The sequence below is a fragment of the Phacochoerus africanus genome, chromosome 10 (genome assembly GCF_016906955.1).
Source record: "Phacochoerus africanus isolate WHEZ1 chromosome 10, ROS_Pafr_v1, whole genome shotgun sequence".
NCBI classification, from domain to species: Eukaryota; Metazoa; Chordata; class Mammalia; order Artiodactyla; family Suidae; genus Phacochoerus; species Phacochoerus africanus.
In genome coordinates this window covers 1,528,376-1,555,276 of record NC_062553.1, presented here as the reverse complement: position 1 = coordinate 1,555,276, position 26,901 = coordinate 1,528,376, and the positions used below count along the sequence as shown (strand labels likewise).

The following is a 26,901-nucleotide window of genomic DNA, read 5'->3' as shown; positions in this document are numbered from 1 at the left end:
ACCCCTCTCCTCAACCGAGCGTACTCTCCAAAAACTGCCCCCACGCGAGGCGACTGGGCGACTGGGACAGGCGAGGCACCCGCGGGTGGACGGAGGCGGAATGGGGACGGGCGGGGCCCGGCTCGGGGAGGGGGCGGGGCCCGGCTCGGGGCGGGGCCCGGCTCGGGGCGGGGGCGGGACTAAGCCCAGGGCGGGGGCGGGGCCTGGACGCGCGGCGCGGGGCGGGGCCCGGGGGGTTCCGCGGGGGGGGGGGGGGCGGGGCGCGCCGGGAAAAGTTCCGGGAAGGGGGGCCGCCCGCCCAGACCCGGCGCGGAAGTTGCCGGCGGGCGCGCGTCTTCCCGGACAGGCCCGTAGCCATGTCGTCCGGGGGCGCGGGGTCGGGCGGGCCGGAGGGGGCCCCTCGCGCGGCTGCCGCGCTCTGCGGCCTGTACCACGAGGCCGGGCAGCGGCTGAGGCGCCTGCAGGACCAGCTGGCCGCTCGGGACGCCCTCATCGCGCGCCTGCGCGCCCGTCTGGCGGCGCTTGAGGGGGACGCGGCGCCGTCGCTCGTGGACGCGCTGCTGGAGCAGGTGGCGCGCTTCCGAGAGCAGCTCCGGCAGCAGGACGGCGGCGCCGCGGAGGCCGCGCTGCGCCAGGTGCGGAGCCGAGTGGGCGGGGGCCGCGTGCGGCTGGCGGAGCTCGGGTGGGCCGGCCGGGTCGGCGCTGCGCCGCGGGCGGGCGTCGGCGGGTGACTCCTGAGGGGCGTGCGCGCGGGGGGCCCGGAGGGGTCGTTGGGCTCTCGGGGTGTGGACTGCCGAGCCGGGGTCTGGGCGCTCTGTGTGCCGGCGGTCAGGCTGAGGGGTGCGTGTGAGCGTCTGCGGGCTGTCGCCGTGTTGGGTCTGGAGGGTGTAAGTGTAGCTGCTGAGGGGGCGCGTGTGGCCCTGTCGGTGCTGAGGGGGCGCGTGTGTCCCTGTCGGTGCCGAGGGGGCGCGTGTGGCCCTGTCGGTGCCGAGGGGGCGCGTGTGGCCCTGTCGGTGCCGAGGGGGCGCGTGTGGCCCTGTCGGTGCCGAGGGGGCGCGTGTGGCCCTGTCGGTGCCGAGGGGGCGCGTGTGGCCCTGTCGGTGCTGAGGGGCGTGCTCCATGTTGGGTCTGAGGCGGGTGTGTCGAGGTGGTTCTCAGGGATGTGTGTTCATGTTAGCGTCTGCGGTGTTACCACGTTGGGTCTGAGAGGTGCGTGTACGTCTTGGTTCTGGCATTGTGAGCCTGTCTTAGGTTCTGAGGGGTGTGCTCCCGTAGTGGGTCTTAGGGCGTGGGCCCTTTTTGTGTCTGAGGGTCGTGTGTCTGTATTGATGCTGGCTGTATTTATTCCTGTTGGGTCTGAGGTGTGTGTGTGCCCCTGTGTAGAGTCTCGGGGGGTGTCTGCTCCCCTCGTGGGTTCCGAAGTTGTGTTGAGGGCTGTGTGTGAATGTGTTGCTTCTGAGGGTTATGTGCTCATTTTGGTTTTGAAGGTTGTGTGCTTATATTGTGTCTGAGGGTTATGTGGGCTCCTTTTGGTTCTAAGGGGTATGTTTTCATGTTGGTTTTGAGGTGTATACGTGCGTGTTGGTGTCTGAGGAGTATCGTGTGTTTGGCTAGGGTCTGTAGGTGATGGGTCTGTGTTTTGAGGGGTTTGTGCCTGTATTGGATTCTGATAGTTGTGTGTTCATGGTGGCTCTGAGGGATGTGTGTCCTTGTTGGCATAGTTGGGTTGTGAGTGATGTGTGCCCATTTTGGGTGTAAAAGGTGTTTGTCCATATTGGTTCCAAGGCATGTGCGTGCTTATGTTGGATCTGAGGTGTGTGTCCTCATGTTGGATCTGAGATTTGTGCATCCTTGATGGGTTGAGGAAAGTGCCCATGTTGGTTCTTAGGAGTCCTTGTTGGTTTTCAGGAGTGTGTGTGCCCATGTTGGTCTGAGGGTTATGAGTCTGAGTAGTGTGTCTGTGTTGGTTCTGAAGTACATCTGCATGTGTTGGGTTTGGAGTGTGTATTTCCATATGGGTCTGAGGGGAGTGTATGCTGGTTTCTGAAGGATATATACCTCCGTGTTGTGTTCTTTTTTTTTTTTTTGTCTATTTGTTATTTCTTGGGCCGCTCCCGCGGCATATGGAGGTTCCCAGGCTAGGGGTCCAATCGGAGCTGTAGCCACCGGCCTACGCCAGAGCCACAGCAACGCGGGATCCGAGCCATGACTGTGACCTACACCACAGCTCACGGCAATGCCGGATCGTTAACCCGCTGAGCAAGGGCAGGGACTGAACCCGCAACCTCATGGTTCCTAGTCGGATTCATTAACCACTGCGCCACGACGGGAACTCCTGGTCTTTTTTTTTAAGGCTGCTCCCGTGGCATATGGAAGGTCCCAGGCTAGGGGTTGAATCCGAACTGTAGCTGCTGGCCTACACCACAGCCACAGCAACTGGGGATCCAAGCCACATCTGAGACCTACACCACAGCTCGTGGCAACTCTGGACCCTTAACCCAGTGAGCAAGGCCAAGGATCAAACCTGCATCCTCATGGATGCCAGTCAGATTTGTTTCCACAGAGCCACAACGGGAACTCCCTATTTTTAATTTTTGAAGGCACATCCATAATGGTTTTCCACATTTTTCTACATCCTCACTAACTTTGTTATTTTCTGTTTTTGATGGTAGACATCCTAACAGAAGTGTGGTAATTTAGTGCAAAATGATTGTAGTTTTGATTTGTAATGATTAGAGTTGTCGAGCATCATTTTATGGGCTTATTGGCCATTTGTATATCTTTGAAGAAGGGTTAAGTCCTTGGCCCATTTTTGAATTATTTTGTTGAATTTTAGGAGTACTCTCTATATTCTGGATACTAACCCCTTATAAGATTTATGATTTGTAAATTTTTTTTTTGTCTTTTTAGGGCTGCACCTGAGGCCTATTGAGGTTCCCAGGCTAGGGGTCAAATTGGAGCTACAGCCACTGGCCTGCACCACAGCCACAGCAGTGCCAGATCTGAGCCATGTCTGCGACCTACACCACATCTCACAGCAACTCTGGATCCTTAACCCACTGAGTGAGGCCAGGGATTGGACCTGCGTCCTGTTACTAGTCAGGTTCATTTCTGCTCAGCTACAACAGGAACTCCCTATGACTTGTAAATGTTTTCTTTTTGACTGCATTCGTACATGCAGAAGTTCTGGGTCAGGGATCAAACCTGAGCTACAGCAGCGACTTGAGCCATAGCAGTGACAATCCTTAACCCACTGAGCCACCACGGAACTCTTTTAAATTTTCATCTTTATTTTCATTTAAAACTTTTCCAATTTGTCTGTTTTTTTCTTTTTTGTGTGTGTGTTGGATTCTTTTCTTTTAAAATTATTATTATTATTATTTTTTCCATTATAGCTGGTTTACAGTTGTCTGTTTTTTCTTTTGTTACCTGTGCCTCGGGTGCTGTATCTAAGAAGTCATTGCCAAATCCAATGTTATGAAGCTTTTGTCCTATGCTTCTTCTAAGAGTTTTATGGTTTTAGGTCTTATATGTTCACTGCAGCACTATTTACAATAGTCAAGACATGGAAGCAACCTAAATGTCCATAACAGAGGAATGGATAAAGAAAATGGGTAATATTAGTCAGCCATAAAAAAGAATGAAACAGCAACCTGGATGGACCTAGAAATGATAATATTGGAAAGACAAATATTGGAGTTCCCGTCGTAGCTCTGCGGTTAACGAATCCAACTAGCATCCATGAGGACGTGGGTTGGATCCCTAGCCTAGCTCAGTGGGTTAAGGATCCAGCGATGCTGTGAGCTGTGGTATAGATTGCAGATGCAGTTTGGATCCCGCATTGCTGTGGCTGTGGTGTAGGCTTGTGACTACAGGTCTGATTCGACCCCTAGCCTGGGAACCTCCATATGCCATGGGTGCGGCCCTAAAAAAAAAATAGAGACCAAAAAAGAAAAAAGACGAATATCATATGGTATCACTTATGTGTGGAATATAAAAAATGATACAAGTAAACTTATGTACAAAACAGAGATAGACTCACAGACTTAAATGTCTTGGCTATTATAAGTAGTGCTGTGGTGAACATTGGGGTGCATGAATCTTTTTTTTTTTTTTTTTTTTGTCATTTTGCTATTTCTTGGGCCGCTCCCGCAGCATATGGAGGTTCCCAGGCTAGGGGTCCAATCGGAGCTGTAGCCACCGGCCTACGCCAGAGACACAGCAACGCGGGATCCGAGCCACATCTGCAACCTACACCACAGCTCACGGCAACGCCGGATCGTTAACCCACTGAGCAAGGGCAGGGACCGAACCCACACCCTCATGGTTCCTAGTCGGATTCGTTAACCACTGCGCCACGACAGGAACTCCTTTTTTTTGTCTTCTTAGGGCTGCACCTGTGGCAAATGGAAGTTCCAGGCTAGGGGTTGAATTGGAGCTGCAGTGTTGGCCTACACCATAGCCACAGCAACACCAGATCCCAGCTGCGTCTGTGACCTGCACCACAGTTCACAGCAGCACTGGATCCTTAACCCGCTGATCGAGGCCAGGGATCAAACCTGCATCCTCACAGATCCTAGTTGGGTTTGTTATTGCTGAGCTACAACAGGAACTTGAATCTTTTTGAATTATGGTTTTCTCTAGATATATGCCCAGGAGTGGGATTGCTAGATCATATGGTAGTTCTATTTTTAGTTTTTGAAGGAACCTCCACACTGTTCACCACATGGGCTCTACCAATTTACATTCCCACCAACAGTGTAGGAGGAATCCCTTTTCTCCTCACCCTCTCCAGCATTTATTGTTTGTAGACTTTTTGGTGATGGGCATTCTGACTGGTGTAAGGTGATAACCTCTTTGGAGTTTTGATTTGCATTTTTCTAGCAATTAGTGAAGCTGAGCCTCACTTTTTGGCCAACTGTATGTCTCCTTTGGAGAAATGTCTATTTGGATCTTCTGCCCCCCCCCCTTTTTTTCCTCCTCTTTTGGCCATCCTGCAGCATATGGAATTCCTGGGTCAGAGATCAGATCTGAGCTGCAGTTGCAACCTAAGCTGTAGCTGCGCCATCGCTGGATCTTTAACCCACTGTGCCGGGCGGGGGATCGAACCTCTGTTCCAGTGCTTTGGAGATGCCAGCAATCCCATTGTGCCACAGCAGGAACTCCCATCTTTGATTTCTTTCATCAGTATCTTATAGTTTTCAGAGAACAGGTCTTTTGCCTCCTTAGGTAGCTTTATTTCTAAGTATTTTATTCTTCTTGATGTGATGGTAAATGGGATTGTTTCCTTAATTTCTTTTTCTGATCTTGGGCTGTTAGTGCATGGAAAAGAAGCAGATTTCTGTGTACTACCTTTGTATCCTGCAGCTTTACTGAATTCATTGATGAGCTCTAGTGGTTTTCTGGTAGCACCTTTAGGATTTTCTCTAAGTACCATGTCATCTGCAAATAGTGACTGTTTTACTTCTTCTTTTCCAATTTGGATTCCTTTTATTTCTTTTTCTCGTCTGATTGCTGTGGCTAGGACGTCCAAAAGTGTGTAAGATAAAAGTGGTGAGCGTGGATATCCTTCTTTTGTTCCTGATCTTAGAGGAAATGCTTTCAGCTTTTTACCATTGAGTATGATGTTAGCTGTCGGTTTGTCATCTATGGCTTTTATTATGTTGAGGTATGTTCCCTCTGTGACCACTTTCTGGAGAGTCTTTGTCATAAATGGATATTGAATTTTATCAAAAGCTTTTTCTTCATCTATTGAGATGATCATATGGTTTTTATTTTTCAATATGTTCATGTAGTGTATCACATTGATTGATTTGAAGATACTGAAACAATCCTTGAATTCCTGGGGTATATCCCACTTGATCATAGTGTATGATCCTTTAGATGTATTGTTGGAATCAGTGTGCTAGTATTTTGTTGAGGATTTTTGCATGATGTTCATCAGTGATATTGGTCTGTAAATTTTTTTTTTTGTCTTTTTGTCTTTTCTAGGACTGCATCCACAGCATATGGAGGTTCCCAGGCTGGGAGTCTAATTGGAGCTATAGCTGCTGGCTTACGCCACAGCCACAGCAACACCAGATCTGAGCTGTGTCCGTGACCTATATAACAGCTCACGGCAACGCCAGATCCTTAACCCACTAAGCGAGGCCAGGAATTGAACCTGCAGCCTCATGGTTCCTAGTCAGATTTGTTTCTGCTGTGCCATGATGGGAACTTCTGTAATTTTTTTTTTAAGGTCCACACATGTGGCATGTGGAAGTTCCCAGACTAGGGGTGGAATTGGAGCTGCAGTTGCTGTCCTACACCACAGCCACAGCAATACCAGGTCCAAGCCATGTCTGCAACCTACACTGAAGGTCATGGCAGTGCTGGATCCTTAACCCACTATTCGAGGCCAGGGATTGAATCTGCATCCTCATGGATACTAGTCAGGTTCGTAACCTGCTAGGCTGCAGTGGGAACTCCCACATGTATCTTTCTGAATTATAGTTTTGCCTGGGTATATGCCCAGGAGTAGGATTGCTAGATCATATGGTAGTTCTATATTTAGTTTTTTGATTGGAGATCTTTCTTGTTTTTACTTATTTATTTATTTATTTATCATGGCTGCACCTGTGGCTTATGGAAATTCCCAGGCCTGGGGTCAAATTGCAGCTGCAGCTGTGACCTACACCACAGCCATGGCAACACCGGATCCAAGCCACATTTGTGACCTGTGCCGCAGCTTGCAGCAATACCAGGTCCTTAACCCCGTGAGTTAGGCCAGGGATTGAACTCACATCCTCGCAGAGACAATGTTGGGTCTTTAACCAACTGAACCACTATGGAAACTCCTTTTTCTTGTTTTTAAATGTAAATGTTTATAACTATACATTTCCCCTTAACACTCCTTGGAGTGGGTCCTGTACAAGTTTTGGTATGTTGTGTTATGTTGTGTTTTCATTTTCATTTGCCTTTAATTATTGCCTGCCTTCCTTTTTTTTTTCTTTTTTTGGCTTTTTAGGGCTGTACCTGCAGCATAAGGATGTTCCTGGGCTAGGGGTCCAATTGGAGCTGCAGCTGCCAGCCTACACCTTAGCCACAGTGATGCAGGATCCAAGCCATGTCTGTGACCTACACCACAGCTCATGGCAGTGCTGGATCCTTAACCCACTGAGCGAGGCCAGGGACTGAACCTGAATCCTCATGGTTACCAGTCCAGTTCGTTACCACTAAGCCACAATGGGAACTCCTGCCTCTAACTATTTTCTAATTTTCTTGTGATTTCTTCTTTGATCCATTGGTTTAAGACTGTGTTTTTTAATTTTCACAACTTTGTAAGTTTTTCAGCTTTACTTAAATTGTTGGTTTCTGACTTCATCCTTTTGTGGTTGGAGGAAGTATTTTGTATGAGGTCGATCTTTTATAAACCTATTGAGACTTAATGTGTAACCTAACAGGAATTACATGGGCACAGTTAATGATCTGGCTTGTCTGTGTGGAGGTGCTGGTTTGATCCCCACCCCTGCACAGGGGGTTAAGAATCCAGCATTGCTGCAGCTGTGGCATAGGTTGCATTGCAGCTCTGGCTCAGATTTGATCCCTGGCCTGGGAACTTCCATATGTCACGGGTACAGCTGAAGAATAAAAGAAAAGTAACCTAACATAGGGTCTATTTTGGAAAATGTCCCACATACACCTGAGCAGAATGTGTATGAGGTTGAGTAGAGTGTTCTGTATGTCTGTGTTGGATCTAGTTTGTTTATGGTGTTGTTTAAGTACTCTGTTTCCTTTTGTTCTGGCTGGTTGTTCAGTCTATTATTGAGGGTGTGGTTTTGACGTCTCCAACTTTTATTGTAGGGTTATCTGTTTCTCATTCAATTCTGTCAGTTTTTTGCTCCCTGTATTTTGGGTACATCAGTGTTTATAATTATTATATTTTCTTGCTGTAGTAAACCTTTTATTAATGTATAATATCCTTCTTTGTCTCTTGTAAACTTTTTTGAATTAAAGCCTATTTTGTCTGATATTAACATAGCTACTCGTTTTCTTTTGGTTACTCATTGGTCGGAATGTGTTTTTCCATCCTTTTACTTTCAGTCTTCATATGTCTTTGGACCTAAATTGAGGTTCTTGTAGACAGCATAGAGTGCATTATATGTTTTTATCCATTCTGCCAGTCTCTGTCTGTCAACTGGAGATTTTAATCTATTTATGTTTAAAGTATATACTGATAAGGATGAAATACTTCTGTTATTTTGGTGCTTGTTTTCTGTATGCTTTATAGTTTTTTCCCCTTCCTCCCTCCCTCCCACACCTGCAGCATATGGAAGTTCTCAGGCCAGGGATCACCCCTCACCACAGCAGCAATCCAAGCCACCACAGTGACAACACCGTATACTTAACCTACTGTGCCACAAAGAACTCCTTGTTTCTCATTTTCTGCATTATTGTCCTTTGTGTTTGATTTTTCTTTTTGGCTGCACTTGTGGCACGTGGACTGAACCTGTGCCATAGCGGTGACTCAAGCCACAGCATTGAAAATGCCAGATCCTTAACCCACTAGGCCACCAGGGATCTCCAGTGTTTTGATTTATTTTTTTTTAAGTTTTATTGAAGTGTAGTTGATTTACAAGGTTGTGATAATTTCTGCTGTACAACAAAGTGATTCATTCATACATATACACATATCTATTTTCTTTCAGATTCTTTTCTCACACAGATTATCACTTGATCTTTTTAATAGTGAAATATTTAAATTCCTTTCGCATTTCCTTTTTTGTGTATTCTTTTTTTTTTTTGGTCTTTTTTTAGGGCTGTACCCATGGCAGGTGGAGGTTCCCAGGCCAGGGGTCCAACTGGAGCTGCAGCTGCTGGCCTACGCCAGAGCCACACCAGTTCCAAGGCGCGTCTGCAGCCTACATCACAGCCCATGGCAACGTCGGATCCTCAACCCACTAAGTGAGGCCAGGGTTTGAACCTGGAACCTCATGGTTCCTAGTTGGATTCGTTTCCCCTGCGCCACAATGGGAACTCCCTTTTTTGTGTATTCTGTAATTATTTTCTTTGTGGTTATCATGGGAATTACGTTTAACATCGTAAAGTTATAACCCTCTAATTTGATTTATACCAGCTTAACTTCAATAATGTACAAAAAACCTTCTTCTTTACAGCTCCACCCACCTCTTTCTGTTGATGTCGCAAAATTAAATCTTCATGTGCCCACAAACATAAACTAATCTTTTAAATACATTAGTCTCCTAAATTATGAAGGAAATAACATATGGAGTTACAAATCAAAATTACAATAATAATAATTTTTAGACTAATTTAAAAAAGTATATTAATCTCTTAAGTCATGTAGAAAACAAAAAAATGGAGTTATAGACAGTTGTGGTTTTGGTTATTTTTAAGATTTTTAAATTTTTTGTCTTTTTTTTGGTCTATCCTCCTCATGGATGCTAGTCAGATTTGTTTCCATGGAACCATGAGGGGAACTCCTAAGATGGTTGTTTTAAAGTCTTTGTCTGTAGGATCTATCATCAGGTTTTTCAAGGACAGCTTCAGTTGATTTATTTTTTTCTCTGAATGGGCCATATTTTCCTTTTTTTTTTTGTCTTTTTTGTCTTTTTTGTTGTTGTTGTTGTTGTTGCTATTTCTTGGGCCGCTCCCGCGGCATATGGAGGTTCCCAGGCTAGGGGTTGAATCGGAGCTGTAGCCACTGGCCTACGCCAGAGCCACAGCAACGCGGGATCCGAGCCGCGTCTGCAACCTACACCACAGCTCACGGCTACGCCGGATCGTTAACCCACTGAGCAAGGACAGGGACCGAACCCGCAACCTCATGTTTCCTAGTCGGATTCGTTAACCACTGCGCCACGACGGGAACTCTTTTTTTTTTTTTTTTTAATACTTCTGCTTTGTTGTTGTTAAAAAATGGACATTTGGGAGTTCCCTCTTGCCTCAGTGGGTTAAGGATCCAGTTGTCACTGCTGTGGCTCTGGTTACAGAGGTGGCATGGGTTTGATTTCTGGCTTGGGAACTTCCACATGCGGTGTGCACAGACAAAAAAAACAAAAAACAAAAAAACCACAAAACCCGGATATTTGGATCTAATAGTGTGATACATCTGGAAGGTGGATCATCCTCCTTTCCAGGACTTGCTGTATTTTTGGTGGTGTAGGTTGTCTCTGTACCAAGGATCAGTCTGAGATACAACTTAAAGTTTTCTTAGGTCTCTTCTGAACTTGTACCTTCCTTGGGGTTGTATGATCTGTTTTGAATTTTCCTTTTTTATATAGTTGCTTTTGAATCCTAGACTTTGATGTCTGGCTCCCAAAAGGGGAAAGGAAAAATGAAAGAGGGAAGAAAAGGATGCTCGCCTTTTAAATCCTCTGGAAGTCACTTCATCTGGAGAGGGGGGGTGTTGCAGCAATGGGGGAGGTGAAACGGCGGTGGCTGCCAGCCTGTCTCACCTCTGTGATCAGCAGCAACAGTTAGTGATCAGAGCACAGATCCCTAGTCTTTGGAGGACAGGATCTTTTTTGCCCACCCTCCCTCCTGCACGCTGTGTGCAGGCTCATCCAGAAGCACATATATAGCCTCCAGCAGCATGGCTGGGGGGTGGGATGTCTAGCTGCTACGTATTAAGAGCTGAAGTTGACAGAAATTAACCACAATTGACTGTTTTAGTCCTCCTATGGAAGTTGCATTTGAGTTCCAGAATAGTCGCACTAGGCAGCTTCTGACGGGTACTGTTTTTCGGGTGAGGAGATTCCTGGTGCGTCCTACTCTGCCATATTCCCAGAACTTTCCAGGCTGTGTTCCTTCTTGTCCTTGTCTGTTTGCCTTCTTCTCCACTGCATTCTTCCATTCTCTGTCACTGCCTCCCCAGGGTACATCCTAAGTGCTTGGCACTTGTGGGAAAGGCTCAGAAAATTGGCCTGTCTTAAATTCCCTGTTTGCTCCTGTTCTCTCACTGTCCCATCAGGGATGACCGTGGGCTGGGCTGCAGTCTTCATATGGGCACCCACGGAGGGCTCCCCAGGAGGGAGAGAGAAAGGGGACTGTACTGGGTTAGACAGTGTCTCCCCCAGATTCCTTTCTTCCTGGAACCTGTGATCTTATTTGGAAGTAGGGTCTTTGCAGGTGTGAGAAATTAGAACGAGGTCATACTGGATTTGGGTGGACCCTAATCCAGCGACTGGTGTCCTCAGAAGATGGGCACGTGAAGATGGAGGCAGAGATTGGAGTGTTGCAGCCACAGGCCCAGGGCTACTAGCGACCGGCAGAAGCTGGAAGAGACAAGGAAGGCTTCTACCTGAGAGGCCCTGGAAGGCACATGGAAAGAGGAATTTAAGGGTTTTTTGTCTTTTTAGGGCTGCACCCTTGGCATATGATGGAGATTCCCAGGCTAGGGGTCGAATCAGGAGCTGTAGCCACTGGCCTGTGCCACAGCCATAGCAACGTGGGACCTGAGCCATGTCTGTGACCTACACTGCAGCTCACGGCAACGCCAGAGTCTTAGCCCACTGAGTGAGACCAGGGATCGAACTCATGTCCTCATTGGTGCTAGTCAGATTTGTTTCTGCTGAGCCACGACGAGAACTCCTGTTTTTGTTTTAAAGCAGTTGAGAGTAATAATTCAGGGCCCCTTTAATAACATGGCCCCATGTTTCATTCCGTTGTAGTAAGAAGGTTCTCGATTCCTGGTGTCCATTCCTCCTGATTGGCACACAGGAGGTAAGAATGAGTACATCCCTGTGATGGGAACTCCTGAAGCTGGTTTTTTATTTGTAGGATGGACTGGTTCATCCTACTTCACCTCCCTCATGGACTGTTTCTGTTGGAGATTTCTTTGAAAATGGGAAAGCACAGGAGTTCCCGTTGTGGTGCAGCGGAAACGAATCTGACCAGGAACTATGAGGTTGCAGGTTCGATCTCTGGCCTTGCTCAGTGGGTTAAGGATCCGGTGTTGCTGTGAGCTGTGGTGTAGGTCACAGACTTGGCTCGGGTCTGTTGTTGCTGTGGCTATGGTGCTCTAGCTCCGATTCGACCCCTAGTGTGGGAACCTCCATATGCCGTGGGTGTGGCCCTAAAAAGCAAAAAAAGAAAGAAAGAAAGAAAATGGGAAAGCACAAAATTAAGGCAGGGTTTAAAGCAATTGCAATTTTAAGGACTTGAAAGAAAAGTTGGGATCAGGTATGTTAGTTTCCTAGAACTGCTGTAACTGGGTGGCTTAGAACAACAGAAACAATCTTTCACTGTTCTAGAGGCAGAAGCCCGAAATGAGGGTGTCGTCAGCAGAGCCGCATGCCCCCTAAGGCTCCGGGGGGACCCTTCCCTGCCTCTGTCAGGTCTGGCAGCATCCTTCGTGTCCTTGGCTTGTGCACACATCACTCCAGACTCTGCCTTTGCCCTCACACGGCCTCCTTCTGTGTCTGTGTTCAAGCTTCCTTCTTAGGAGGACATACCTACCTCATTAGCTTAGGGTCCATTCAGATCCAGTCTGACTTCATCTTAACTCATTCCATCTTCAAGGGCCCTGTTTCTAAGTTTAGTCACAGCCTCAAGTACCAGGGTTAGGACGTGGGTGTACCTTTTGGGGGCTGCCCACTGCAGTGGGGTTTCTGCCTTTCCTGTCAAGAAGTGTTTGGAGTTGCCACACTTAGTAATCTGATGATGTAAAATCTGAAATTGTGAGTTTGCTCATGAAAACAGACTTTTAGCTGAAGTTTCACATAGAACTTTATAGGCCAGAAACTCCAAAGGTAATTATTAGCTCAGAAGCCAACCTCCAAAGAGCGTGTTGGTTACCTGATGGGTGCCTGTGCCGGATTTTCTTTTGCTTTATGAACATTCGTTTCTAATCTTCTTTTACTCAAACTGTGCTTTTCAATTCTCCACTTAGGAAATTGAGAGACTTTCTGAGCAACTAGAAGAAAAAGAGAGGGAGACACAGCAGCTGATGAACCAGCCAGAGCACGAGCGGGAGAAGGAAGTGGCCCTGCTGAGAAGAAGCGTGGCGGAGAAGGAGCGGGCCCGGGCCGCCAGCGACATCCTGTGCCGCTCCTTGGCTGATGAGACCCATCAGCTGCGGAGGACTCTGGCCGCCACTGCCCACATGTGCCAGCATCTGGCCAAGTGTCTGGATGAACGCCAGCGTGCACAGGGGGACGTAGGGGAGAGGGGCCCTGAGGTAGGCTGGGTGCAAGCGAACTGCGCCAAAGACCTCAGGGTGGCATTTGCCTTGCACCTTGGAGTCCCTCTGCAGTCATAGAGATTGGGTACTGGAACCCATTTCTGTTCTCAGTGGTGTGGGGCAGCTGTTGGCAAAGCCTTGCCCTTCAGAGATTTCTTCTAGAATGGTGGACAGTGCAGAACACAGTAGGAAAGCAGGAGGCCTCAGCAGCCACCCACCCACACCTGCAGTTGAGCCTGGGCCGTGGCAGGGAGGTGGCACTTTGGCTTCATCACCCTTAGCTGAGGGCCAAGCGGCAGAGCCAGGGCAGGTGCACCAAGCAGATGAGGAGGCCGTGCAGAGACAGCGGGCGCAGTGAGCACAGCTAGGTGGGGCTGGTCCCGCCAGGGCCTCCTCCAGGGCTGCAGTTGTGGTTGCTAAGCTGGCTTCTGGGCTGGTCCACACTGGCAGTGTGGCCTGCCACCATCGGAAGCCCGGGTTGTTCTCCAGTCAGTGAAGTGAGGACATAGGGCCCCTGAGTGCTGGCCAGGAGTGGTGCAGTGGGAGAGGGCGGTGTGGGGATAGGGGCCAGTGGGGCCCGGTGGCAGGTGGGCTTCCACGACAGCTTGGATTTGGGCCGTGGCTGTGTGTAGGGTCTACTGGGGGAGGGGACAGTGCAGGTTTCAGTGTTAGGAAATCTGTAGCACAGAACCAGGGGCTCCTGGGGGTGTTGGGAGGACGGGGCAAGGCTGTGGGACACATGGGGTACAGGCACTGGTACCCACCCCACCCGGATTAGCCTCCCGCTGGTCCTTTCCAGGAGCTTCTCTGAGGCTGCGACAGGGTTGACTCAGAAATGCCCTCCGTGATGTCCCAGCAGCAGCTTCACTGGCGAGCCCGCTGGGGAGACCCTCGCTCTGAGAACTGCCCGTCTCAGCCGGGTGGATTCCACGGAAAGGGAACCTCGGAGAGAACACAGCGTATTTCAGAAACCAGAGTGCTTTCTGGGAGGAGGCTGTGTTCTCACCTGATTTTGAGTCACTGTGTCATTTCCCTCTGCGGATTTGAAAGCAGCCACACACACAAGGTTGCCCTGGGCAGGTGTGTGGGGTCGGTGCTTTTTTTTTTTGTGGGTGCTCCCTTGGTGTGTGGAGGCTCCCAGGCGAGGGCTCGAACTCGCACCACAAGCAGTGACCGAAGCCACTGTGTGGTAGTGCTGGATCCTTAACCGGCTGTGCCACAGGAGGCCTCCCTGGCGGCTCTTACCAGTCTCTGAACCAGCGTCATTTCTCAGTCCCAGACTCGGCTGAGTCACCCGGGGTTTCCCGGTGCCCCCGGGTTAGGTCATGTAGTTCCGCTGTCGTTCAGGGGGAATTCTCAAAAATAATGTCACCAACAGACACCCCACTGTGCTGGGGTTTTTGTTGTTGTTGCTTTTAATCTTTTAAAGTTTTATTCCAGTATAGGTGATTTACAAGGTTGTGGTAGCTTCTGCTGTGCAGCCAAGTGATTCCGTTGTACATGCGCACATCCATGCTCTTCCGGATTCACAGAACGTCGGGGAGAGTGTCCTGTGCTGGACGGCAGGTCCCCACGTAGACCTCAGTGCGCGGCCCGACCCCCAGTCCCCGCCTCCCCTCCGGCCACTGTGCGGTTAAACGCACTCAGTTTCTAGGATTCGGACAGACTTTTCATGAGCCTTTTTGGTTAGTTCTGCTCCCCATCGTAGCTTTCTAGGCATGAATTTCCTGACCCTGCGTGAGGCCCAGGTCAGATTTCTCTGTGCAGAATCACTGAGGTGGACCTGACGGTCTGTGTTGTGGGTCCCTGGCTAGGCCTGCTCCTGGCACCTGCGCGGCCCAGGGCTGGAATGTTCTCTGGTGTGCCGTGAGATGAAGCTTGCTGACCTCTCGACCCCCGTGATGGTGGCCATTCTCAGGCCGCGAGGACATTGTGTGTGGCTTGGCCCCAGTGTGGTGTGGGCTTGGGCAGGGCAAGGGCGACACCTGTCCCCCACCTCCGGGAAGTGGCCTGTCCTCTCCTGTCCCCGTCTAGCTTCTCTGGTGACTGAGCGGCCGCTGTCTGCTGTGTCGTGGATGCCGTGACTGTCTGTGACGGCCGCCTCCAGGATGGCTTCCTCCCTTCTTTCCACACGACGGTCCCGCTTGGTGACACTGTCTGCTCTCCTTTTCTTACTCAGACAGAGTGTGCAAGTGGGGACGCCTCTGTCCAGGCTGTTGTCGAGAAGTTACAGGAGGAGAATCGACTGTTAAAGCAGAAGGTCACGCACGTGAGTGTCTGCAGGGGTTCCTCGGGGGGACGTCCTGAGGTTTCCGTAGCCACAGGTGCGGGTCCTCTCCTCGGCTGTGCCCAGGGCTTGCCCTGCCCTCAGGCCACTGTGGCTGATGCGTGCAGCCCGAAGCACCCGCCTTTCTGCCTGAAAGGCTGTGTAGGGCACGCCTGGTCGGCCTCCACCCCGCCTCATCCCGGGCATCCATAGACGAGGTCCAGGAGGTACTGCCAAGTGCAGCTTCTACGGCAGGAAAAGTGCCGCCAGTCCCCTTCTGTCTAAGGCGGTGGCTCGCGGCCATCGTAACCGTGTCCCCGCTTTGGCTGGTGGCCCTGCTCTCCCCTCCGCACAGCCCAGGGAGGGGCTCTGTTTATGGGGCGCTCCCCCGCTCGGTGGTGTCAGGTGGATGCTGCGGAGCGTCATTCAGAGCTGAGGGCGGCCCGGCGTCTCCGCCGCCTTCACGTGGAGCTCTTGGGCTGCTCAGGTGGAAGACCTCAATGCCAGGTGGCAGCGCTACGATGCCAGCAGGGACGAGTACGTGAGGGGGCTCCACGCACAGCTGAGGGGGCTGCAGGCCCCGCTCGAGCCCGAGCGCCCCTCCTCGCCCGAGCGGCTGCAGAAGGAGATCGCCCGGCTCAACAGACAGTTGGAGGAGAAGGTAGACGCCTGCGCGGAGGCGAAGCAGGAGCTGGCGTCCGCGAGGAGGGCCCGGGACGCGGCGCTGGAGCGGGTGCAGATGCTGGAGCAGCAGGTGGCCGCCCGGGCGCGGGTGCGAGAGGCGGGGCGGCCATGTGTCCCTTCTTTGAGCAGAAATGGCGTGACGTTGTGACAGCGGAGTGTCTCTCTCCCCTCAGATTCTCGCCTACAAGGATGACTTCTCGTCAGAAAGGGCCGACCGAGAACGGGCCCAAACTCGGATCCACGAGCTGGAGGAGCAGGTGGCCTCCCTGCGGCACCAGGTGTCCTGGAGACAGGTAGGCAGGAGGGCCACCCCTTTGCCTTTCTTGAACCTCCAGCTGTTGTTCTGTGCCCACCTTGGCCCGACTCTCCCGCCCCCTGCCCCGGGCAGAGCTGCAGCGCCTGGTGCCTGAAAGTCTCCGTCGGGGGTGTGTGTGTAGAGGAGGCGGTGTGGCGGGGGTGACTTCGGGGGGGGGGGGAGGCTGTCCTCAGAGCCTGGTGCCTGAAAGTCTCTGTTGGGTGTGTGTGTGTGTGTGTGTGTGTGTGTGTGTGTGTGTGTGTGTGTGTGTGTGTAGAGGAGGCTGTCCTGAAAGTCTCTGTCGGGGTGTGTGTGTGTGTGTGTGTGTGTGTGTGTGGTGTGTGTAGAGGAGGCTGTCCTGAAAGTCCTCTGTCGGGGTGTGTGTGTGTGTGTGTGTGTGTGTGTGTGTGTGTGTGTGTGTGTGTGTAGAGGAGGCTGTCCTGAAAGTCTCTGTCGGGGTGTGTGTGTGTGTGTGTGTGTGTGTGTGTGTGTGTGTGTAGAGGAGGCTGTCCTGAAAGTCTCTGTCGGGGTGTGTGTGTGTGTGTGTGTGTGTGTGTGTAGAGGAGGCTGTCCTGAAAGTCTGTCGGGGTGTGTGTGTGTGTGGTGTGTGGTGTGTGTGTGTGTGTGTGGTGTGTGGTGTGTGTGTGTGTGTGTGTGTGTGTGTAGGAGGCTGTCCTGAAAGTCTGTCGGGGTGTGTGTGTGTGTGGTGTGTGTGTGTGTGTGTGTGTGTGTGTGTGTGTGTGTAGAGGAGGCTGTCCTCAGAGCCCGTCCTGCACACCCTACGGGGAGCTTCCTCGCTGTGTGGCGGGGACCCCCTTTACTGTGGTGCAGACATCAAGATCCCGGGGGCCTGGTCCCTGTGCCTGCAGAGGGCCTTGTAGGCCGGTGTTGTCCCCACCTCGAGGGCTGCGTCCTGAGCTGGAACTGATGCCCTCTCTGCAGGGCCTGTGGCCCCACCCTCCTCCCTCCTCCCCCAGTCTGGCTCTCAGCCCAGGGATGGGGTGGGGACGGTGCGGGCTGAGAGCCAGACCCGCCAAGGACCATGCAGACCCAGGCGCGAGGCAGCCACACCAAGGCCCCCGGGAAGGTTTGCAGGCAAGTGACGAGCGCTGGGGCCGTGGCGCTCGGTGGCTCCTGTCTGGGGCCCGTGTGTGGCCAGCACCCCTGCTGCCCGTGGAGCCCCTGCGCCTGCCCCGAGGCCTCAGAGGAGGGGGCTGCCGGGCTCCGCCCTGAGCTCTGCCCCCTTCTCCATGGAGGCGCGTGGGGCAGGGCTCCTGGGCAGAGGGCCCACGCAGGTTCTCTGCCACAGGGGTGGGGGACCCCACTTAGACCCGTTCCTTCGTGCACGTGGGTGGGGTGGGGGTCTGGTCACCGTGCAGGGTCGCAGCAGGAAGCGAGGCGAAGCCGCGGGTCCTGCCTGGCGTGGACGCATCTGCAGCTGCTGGCCCGAGAGCAGCCTCCTCAGCAGACCTTTGCCTTTCTCCCAGGACTCTCGAGAGCCAGGCTCCTACCGGGTTCGCACCGGCGGCAACACTCCCGCGTACCTAGAGGCTGATGCTTCGGAGCTTGCGGTGCCGGGTGGCCGGAGGTTTGGGACTGGGTCCCCGTGGTTGGAGCTCCCTGCGGAGGGCAAACGCCCCGGAGCGACCGCAAGAGGCCAGGGCGACCTTCAGTGCCCCCACTGCCTGCGGTACTTCAGTGACGAGCAGGGCGAGGAGCTCTTCAGACACGTGGCCGAGTGCTGCCAGTGAGCCCTGAGGCGAGGAGCGGGGCTCCCAGCACACAGCCCCGGGGGCCAGGCCCCCAGAATGGGCGGGGAGTGGCTTCCGAGCCCTCACCTAGGTGCCTTTGGGTCAGAGGGAGCTTCCGGCGGGACCGGAGGCTGGAGGTTGGGAGCGTCTGCCCAGGAGGCCCGGCCCTGCTTCTCTTGTGGACTTCGGTCTCCCAGCTGCGGGCCGAGGTCGTGAGTACGTGGTTGGAAGCGGGCCAGCGCCACGCAGCGGGGGGGTTGCCGCCTCTCTGGGCAGCGGTGGCCGCCGTGTTCGAGCCCCCACCCCACCGGGAGGCATGCAGGGCCCAGCGCCGGCTCTGTGAGACACGTTGCTTACCTTCCTTTTTTCTGTAATAAATGTTCTTGCTTCAGGGACGGTTCCGCTCCGAGAATGAGTTGGGGGCTGGGGTGCAGCGACCTGGCAGCGTGTTCATCGGGGCAGGGGTTGGATCAGCTGTGAGCAGAAACACTGTTTCTCTCCTGCTCGGCGTGCAAAAGAGGGGCCGCGGTCCGGCCAGCCTGGCATGCTGCCGCTGTCCCGAGCCCTGGCCCAGGGTGGGAAGTGAAGGGCAGGGGATGGGGCGGGAGGAAGCAGGCATCTGCTGGAAGCAGGTGTCCTCTCGGGTCAGGGCAGTAGGGGCTCTGTTAACTCACTCAACCCTCAAGACAGTCCAGGAGGCCAGCATCCTCATCCTCCACGTGGATGTGGAGTACGTGGCACAGAGAAGGGAGGTCACTTGCCCAAGATCACACAGTAGCTCGTTGATAAAGCTGGCACTCAACCCAGGCCATGTGGCTCCTGAGCCCATGGTCTGTGCTGTTGGTCTGTGCTTCCCGTCGTGACTGGAGCATGAAGGGCTAACACTAGACCATCCTCCTCCAGTTGTAGTTCAGGTGTCAGCTCCTCGGGGGCGGGGGGGGGGGGGGGGTTCCCTGCGCGCCCCACTGGAAGTGGTCAGTCTGTGTGGCGTGGGGCACTGGAACCGCAGAACGCCTGTCACACATCCTGAGGAGCTGGAGGGGCTCGTGGATACCTGGTGCTGGAAACGGACGGGGCTCCATCCTGGAGGGAAGGGCCGAGGCGGGGGAGCCCTCAGCGCCTCGGCTGATCCCCGAGATGTGCGGGCCTAGAGTGGTACTGGGAAACCCGGGGCCAGAGCCACAGCTGGAGGGCAGGACGAGCTGAGCGGAGCCCCCAGCAGCTGTCCACTGTGGGTCTCAGGGGCCGGTCAACACCCGGTTTTCCTCCGAAACCCTGGAAGGGCCGCATTTTAGGAGTAAAGTTGACATCCTGAGGCGAAAGTGAAACAGTCCTGCTCTTCCAGGCAACCAACTGGTAATTTGCTGGCCTGTTGGCGCACACCCTAGCTTTCTTCAGAGACGAGGGACAGAGTCCAGGACCTTACATGTTAACCACAGCTCCATATATAGAGAAATGAAGGCCGAATGAAGACGGACTCAAACACAAGCTTGTACAATTTATATATGGATTTTACGGCAGGGAAGAAGTTTTATGGAAATCAGCCTAGAGGAAATGATTCTGAATAAAAACATGGAGAGGAATGAGGTGCACGGGAGTGGGTAAATGAATGGTGACTGACTGTTTAAAACCGGGTCCTGAGGGTGACATGTGACCACAAGAGCTTTCCGGGCTGGGGAGGGGAGTGTTTAATAAACTGACACAATTACAAAGTTTTGCATTGATTTACAGTAGACGCTGATGAATTACTGAAGCACATTGTAATCTCTAGGGTAACTACTAAAGTAGTAATGAAAGTAATTAAAAAATTAATAGAACGGTGGAGTTCCCTTTGTGGCTCAGTGGTTAATGAATCCGACTAGGAACCATGAGGTTGTGGGTTTGATCCCCGGCCTTGCTCAGTGGGTGAAGGATCCGGCGTTGCTGTGAGCTGTGGTGTAGGTTGCAGACGCGGCCGGGATCCCCAGTTGCTGTGGCTCTGGCGTAGGCCGGCGGCTACAGCTCCGATTCAACCCCTAGCCTGGGAACCTCCATACGCTGCAGGAGTGGCCCAAGAAATGGCAAAAAAAAAAAAAAAAAAAAATTAATAGAATAGAACCGGAATTCCCGTCTCATGGCTTAGTGGTTAACAAACCTGAGTAGGATCCATGAGGATGCGGGATGGATCCCTGGCCTCCTCGTTCAGTGGGTTAAGGATCCAGCCTTGCCGTGAGCTGTGGTGTAGGTCAGACGCGGCTCAGATCTGGCGTTTCTATGGCTGTGGCTGTGGTGTAGGCTGGCAGCTGCAGCTCCAATTGGACCCCTAGCCTGGGAACCTTCATGTGCTGTGGGTGTGGCCCTAAAAAGCAAAAACAAACAAACAAACAGAAAAGTAATGTTTTCATTAGTTCAAAGCAAGATAACTTAGGAGGACTAAAGGAATAAAGGAGAGATGGGACAGAGAAAATAGCTGCAAGATGGTAGACTTTAATGTATTTTAATTACATTAAAAATAAATGGAGCAAAGATAACGATCTGATAGATAATGATCGTCATACTGGAGGAAAATAAAAGTCTTACCTGTGCTCATTAGAAAGACATACTTGAGGAGTACCCGTTGTGGTGGAGTGGAAACGGATCCGACTCCTATCCATGAGGATGCAGGTTCGATCCCTGGCCCCACTCAGTGGGTTGGGGATCCGGCGTTGCTGTGAGCTGTGAGCTGTGGTGTAGGTCACAGATGTGGCTTGGATCCTTTGTTGCTGTGGCTGTGGTGTAGGCCGGCAGCTATAGCTCCAATTTGACCCCTAGACTGGGAACCTCCATATGCTGCAGGTGCCGCCCTAGAAAAACCAAAAAAGGATATACGTAAAATGTAAGAGCATAGAATGTAAAGGAGACACACCATGCCAACTGAGAAAATGAGTATGATTATCACACACAGTGGACTTTAAGACAAAAAAATATAATCAGAAATAAAGAGTGACGTTGCGGAGTTCCTGCCGTGGCTCAGCGATAATGAACTCAACTAGTATCCATGAGGACATGGATTTGATCCCTGGCCTTGCCCAGTGGGTTAAGGATCCAGTGCTGCCGTGAGCTGTGGTGTAGGTCGCAGATGTGGCTTGGATCTAGCGTTGCTGTGGCTGTGGTGTAGGCCGGCAGCCACAGCTTCCATTCGACCCCCTAGCCTGGGAACTTCCATGTGCCGTGGGTGTGGCCCTAAAAAGACAAAAGAAAAAAAAAGTGACATTGAAAATGATAAAAGGGTAAATTTATCAGGAATATATTACATACCTAAATTTGTGTGGAGCTGACAAAGCAAAAGCACTAGCCAAATGCATAATCACAGTTGGAGTTTCTTTAACATACCTCTCTCAGTCACTGACAGAAGCAGGGAGGGAAATCAGTAAGGATACAGAAGATTTAACCAAAATAATGAGTCTACTTGGCCTAATTTCATATGTAGAACATCGCACCCAACAAAAGCTAACTATAATGCTTTTTAGATGTACATGGAATTCTTCCAAAAGAGAGAAATCTGCGGACCATAAATTGCAGCATGTTCCAAAGAAATGAATTACTGAACTTATGATCTCTGACCCTAGTGAAATTAAACCAGAACTCAGTAACAGAAAGATAACGACTAAATTCCCAACATATTTCTAAATGATTCATGGGAAAAATAAACACAATGGAAATAAGAAAATATTCTGAAGGAGAAAAAAACACAACTTGCTCCAGTTATGGAATGCAGCTAAAGCAGCGATTAGGGGAAATGTAATAGCTCTAAAGGCATATATTATAAACGAAGAAAGGTTAAACTTCAGCAATTCAAGTGCTCATCTCAAGAAGCCAGGAAACAAACTGCAAATTAAACCCAAAGAAAATGGAGGGGAATAATAAAAGGGCGGAAGTCAATGAAATAGAAAACAGAGGTAAATCACCAATGCTGAAAGTTTGTTCTTTTAAATAGTAATAAAATTGTTAAACCCATAGCATGACTGATGAAGAAAAAAAGAAAAAGGAAATTGCTAATATCAGAAACGGAAGGGGGCATCACTACAGATCTCTAAGACACTAAAGCTGATAAATTGGACAACTTAGAAGAAATGGATAAAATCCTTAAACAACTAACTTACTAAAATTGACACAAGAAGAAATAGAAAACCTCAAAAGCTCTAGATACAGTAAATAGACTGAGTCTATAATTTGTGGATTTGTTTAGTTTCTTGTTTAGGGCCACATGTGCAGCATATGGAAGTTCCCAGGCTAGGAGTTGAATTGGAGCTGCAGCTGCCGGCCTGTGCCACAACCACAGCTGTAGCAACACCAGATCCTTAACCCATTTCGAGAGGCCAAGGATGGGACTTGCATCCTCAAGGATACTAGTCAGATTCTTAACTTGCTGAGCCACAATGGGAGCTCCTATAGTTCAAAATTTTTTCACGAAGAAAATTACAGTACCAGATAACTTCACTGGTGCATTCTCCCCAACATTTAAGAAAAATACACCAGTCTTACACACACTCAGTGAATAGGTGGTGGGACTGTTCCCAACTCGTTTTATGACAGCAAACCCTGGGCAAGACAAAGAAAATGACAGACCACTCTCTCTCATGAACATAGAGGCAAAAATCCTTAAGATATTGACAAATTGAATTCAGCAATATAAAAAAGATAATATAGCCAAGTGGAATTTTAAAATGGAATGTGAGATTTGTTGACATTAAAAAGAAAAAAAACCTGGGAGTTCCCGTTGTGGCTCAGTGGTAATGAGCCCAACTAGTATCCATGAGGATTTGGGTTTGATTCCTGGCCTTGCTCAGTGGGTTAAAGGATGTGGCATTGCCATAAGCTGTGATCGCAGGTCACAGAAGAGGCTCAGATCTGGAGTTGCTATGGCTGTGTAGGCCTGCACTGCAGCTCCGATTTGACCCCTAGCCTGGGAATTTCCATATGTAGTGGGTTTGGCCCTAAAAAAATAAACAAAAAACAAAACACTGGAGTTCCTGATATGGTGTGGTGGGTTAAGGATCCGGTATTGCCATAGCTGTGGTGTAGGTCACAGCTGTGGCTCAGATTCAACCCCTCACTTTGGAGCAGGCACAGCTGAAAAGGAAGAAAACAAGCCCCACTAATTCACCACAATAACAAGAAAAATTACATCATCTCAAGAGAAGCAGTAGGAGTTCCTGTCATGGCGCAGTGGTTAATGAATCCGACTAGGAGCCGTGAGATTGAGGGTTCGATCCCTGGCCTCGCTCAGTGGGTTAAGGATCCCATGCTGCCGTGAGCTGTGTGGTGTAGGTTGCAGATGCCCCTCGGATCTGGCGTTGCTGTGGCTCTGGCGCAGGCCGGCAGCTACAGCTCCGATTCGACCCCTAGCCCGGGAACCTCCACGTGCCGTGAGAGCGAAAAGAACAACAACAAAAAAGCTGTAAGAGCACCTGACAAAATTTAATGCCCACTTGTGATGACAACACTCAGCAAACACGGAATTGAGGGATTTCCTCAACCCGATCAAGGTCTGCCCCAAAACCTAGTCGCCTTTATACTTGGTGAGGAAAGAGTGAAAGCTGTGTCTGCTGAGGTTCACAGCAAGGTGTGAGGTGTTTCCTCACCGTGCAGGACGTCCTGCCCAGGGCCATCGGCAGAGAACACAGAAAATAGAATCGAATAGCAGTATAGAAATAGCAAAGGGAGAAATGAAACCGTCCCTATTCACAGATGACACGATCGCGTATGCAGAAAACCCTACAGGATCTTAAGAAGAAAGTTTTCAAGATACAGAGACATGTTAACCAAAATGACATTGAAGTCCCATCCCGCAGAATATGTGAACTCCCATGACCTCATTTGGAAATAGGGTCTTTGCAGATATAACGGAAGGTGGTGTCATGCTGGTTCGGGTTGGGCCTTAAGTCCAGTGACCAGTGTCCTTACAAGAGAAGGACCAGAAACAGGGAGAAGGCCATGTGAAGATGGACGCAGAGGTGGGCGTGATGTGCCTATGAGCGAAGGACCCCCAGAAGCCTGGAGTGAGATTTCTCCTCTCAACCTCTGGAAGGAACCAGTCCTGTTGACCTGGATTTTGGATTTATAGCCTCCAGAACTGAGAGAATAAATTTATAAGCCGCCGAGTTTGTGGCACCTTGTTATGAGAGCCCCAGGAAACTAAAGCATAACAACTACTTAGTGTCTTGTCAAAAACATTAAATGCTTAGAGAAATGTTATCAAAAGTGTACAAAATCTCGGGAGTTCCCGTTGTGGCGCAGTGGTTAACAAATCCGACTGGGAACCATGAGATTGCGGGTTCGATCCCTGGCCTTGCTCAGCGGGTTAAGGATCCGGCGTTGCTGTGGCTGTGGTGTAGGCCGGTGGCCTGGGAACCTCCATATGCCGTGGGAGCGGCCCTAGAAAAGGCAAAAAAAACCCAAAACAAAAACAAAAGCACAAAATCTCTTTACAATAAAAGCTACAAAATATTGCTGAGCGACATTCAGCAGCAGACAACCAAGACATGAGGCATCACGTTCACAGACAGGGACCCAGTGGTCTTAAGACATCGTTTCCTCCCAAACTGAAGTAGAGACTTCATCTCAGGCATGGTCCCCGGAGGACAACTCCTTTCAAGTGAGACCCTCCCGTCCCACCTTCTCCGCCTCCCGTCGCTTGTGTGGGAGGCGGCTCGATGCAGTCCTGCCAGTGCGCCCGTCCACCCGCCCCCGCTGCGTTTCTCTTCCCTGCGTGCTTCATCCTTGGTAGTTTCTAATAATACGCCATCAAGGTCCCGGGTATTTTCTCCCAGTTTGTTGACTGTATCCAGGCTCCGTTTCATCTTAGATTTTCTTCTGAAGACGTTTCCCTCGGGTCTCTCACCTCTTCAGCTCTTTCATCGCGTTCACGGTTTCCTTCACTCCCTTGAGCCACTAGCTCATGAACGCGTGGAGGTTCCCGCCTGCAGCGTCGCCGTCTCTGGTTCTCTTCCCGTGGCTGGCTGTCTCTCCTGCTGTTGGCACTTTCCTTCTTGGCACGGCCTGCTAACATCTGACTGGATTCCAACATGGTGAATTTTACTTTGCTCAGGACGGGATCGTTTTGCGTTGGACTTTGTCCTCGCCGGCCGGTGAGTTACTTAGGGCCGGCTGGACCCTTCTGAGGCTGGCATCGGTCAGCCTTACATTTGGTCCTGGGGTCAAGAGAACCCCTGCTAAGCTGATACCCTCCGAGGCGCCACACCCATGCCTGAGCGTCACCAGGCCTCCTGCCGGGTCGGTAGAAACAGCCTATTTCAGCCCTACAGCTTTCTGGTGGCTTTCCCCTGGACTTCTGGAATTTTACACCACGCAGGCACAGATCAGTAGATTCCAGGGGACTTGGCGATCTCAGCCCCATCCTGTCTGGAACCTGCCCCCCGAGCTCCAGCCACCCCAGATGCTGACCTCTGCTTTCCTTTTTTTTTTCCTTTTTATGGCCACACCCTCGACACACGTAAGTTCCCCGGCCAGGGACTGACTCCTGGCTGCAGAGGCGACCTGTGCTGCAGCGGCGGCAATGCCAGGATCCTTTGACTCACTGCTCTGGGCTGGGGATCAACCCTGCACCTCTGCAGGCTCCTGAGCCACTGCAGTCAGACTCTTAACCCCCGTGCCAGTGTGAACTCCAGGCCTCTGCTTCCATAACTCAGCAATCCTGCCAGACTCCACCTCTACCCTGCCCTTCACTCAGAAAACACTGCCCCTGCTGCCTGTTCCAGCAGGCGAAACACCGCTGAAAAAAATGTCCTTGGAATTCCTGTTACGGCTCAGGAGGTGAAGGATCTGACGTCTCTGTGAGGATGTGGGTTCAATCCCTGGCCTCATTCAGTGGGTCAAGGATCTGGCATTGCCACAGCTGCGGTGTAGATCACTGATTCGGCTCAATCTGATGTGGCCGTGGCTGTGGTGCGGGTCGCAGCTACAGCGCTGATTCGACCCCTAGCCTGGGAACCTCCATATGCCGTGGGAGTGGCCCTAGAAAAGGCAAAAAGACAAAAAACCAAAAACCCTCAACAAAAACCCCACACTTCAAAAGTGCTTGAAATGTCCTTTTGTGCTCTTTGCTCTTCGGTTTTAATGGTGGATCCAGCGCAGACATTGATGGCCTGGGACCGTAAGGACGAAGCAGTCGGGTTACACTGGGTGAGCACTTGGGAGGTTTCATTTGTGTTTAAAACAGTAAAAGAAGTGTGAAGTGTGGGTGCGTTTTTTTCTTCTTTTAAAAAATACATTAATGAAATTAAGAATGTTAGGAGTTCCCTGGGGGCTCAGTGGGTTATGACCTCGTGTTGTCACTGCGGTGGCTCGGGCTGGATCCCTGGCCCAGGAACTTCCGCTTGCTGTGGACATGAAAGAACGAAAATCTGTCCTGGTCTGTGCTATTTTGGTTGTTTAATGGTACGTGTGTAGGCAAAATTCAATAAAAGAACGCTTTGTTTCTTTTCTAGCTGCCTATCTATTTATCTAGCTTTATTTCCTCTGAAGATTACTCATCAGTGTGATCTGCATGAGGCTCCCCCAGAGGCTGACCCCCGAGTGCAGGAGCGACCTCATCAGGAACCTGGGCCCCTGCAGACAGCGGCACTGGTGCTGGGTGTCCTGCAGGCACACTGGGGCCTCGGCGTCCCCATCTGTGCACCTAGGGCCGGCCTCACACTTGGCCACGGCGAGTCACCTTAGATTCAGGGGCCTGAGTCCATCC

General features: G+C 51.1%; 1 protein-coding gene across 2 annotated transcripts; it reads left to right on the top strand.

Moving 5' to 3' along the window:
• The first annotated feature begins 302 nt into the window (after positions 1-302).
• Positions 303-26,009, top strand: TNIP2 (TNFAIP3 interacting protein 2). Of its 2 annotated transcripts, none has more exons than XM_047798361.1 (6): positions 303-635; positions 12,893-13,180; positions 15,363-15,452; positions 15,937-16,203; positions 16,307-16,426; positions 25,659-26,009. In XM_047798361.1, the coding sequence occupies exons 1-6, from the start codon at positions 357-359 to the stop codon at positions 25,731-25,733; spliced, it is 1,119 nt and encodes a 372-aa protein (XP_047654317.1). In that variant the 5' UTR covers positions 303-356; the 3' UTR covers positions 25,734-26,009. The 2 variants fall into 2 exon arrangements, with proteins under 2 accessions (XP_047654317.1, XP_047654316.1); XM_047798360.1 differs by lacking the exon at positions 25,659-26,009 and adding an exon at positions 17,916-18,574 and having other exon boundaries at positions 307-635.
• Positions 26,010-26,901: the final 892 nt, after the last annotated feature.

Excerpts from the sequence above, each read along its gene's own strand:
- TNIP2 (XM_047798360.1), top strand. The coding sequence starts at position 357 with ATGTCGTCCGGGGGCGCGGGGTCGGGCGGGCCGGAGGGGGCCCCTCGC. Across the intron at positions 636-12,892 it reads CGGAGGCCGCGCTGCGCCAG|GAAATTGAGAGACTTTCTGA; the intron begins GTGCGGAGCCGA and ends TTCTCCACTTAG. Across the intron at positions 16,427-17,915 it reads ACCAGGTGTCCTGGAGACAG|GACTCTCGAGAGCCAGGCTC; the intron begins GTAGGCAGGAGG and ends CCTTTCTCCCAG.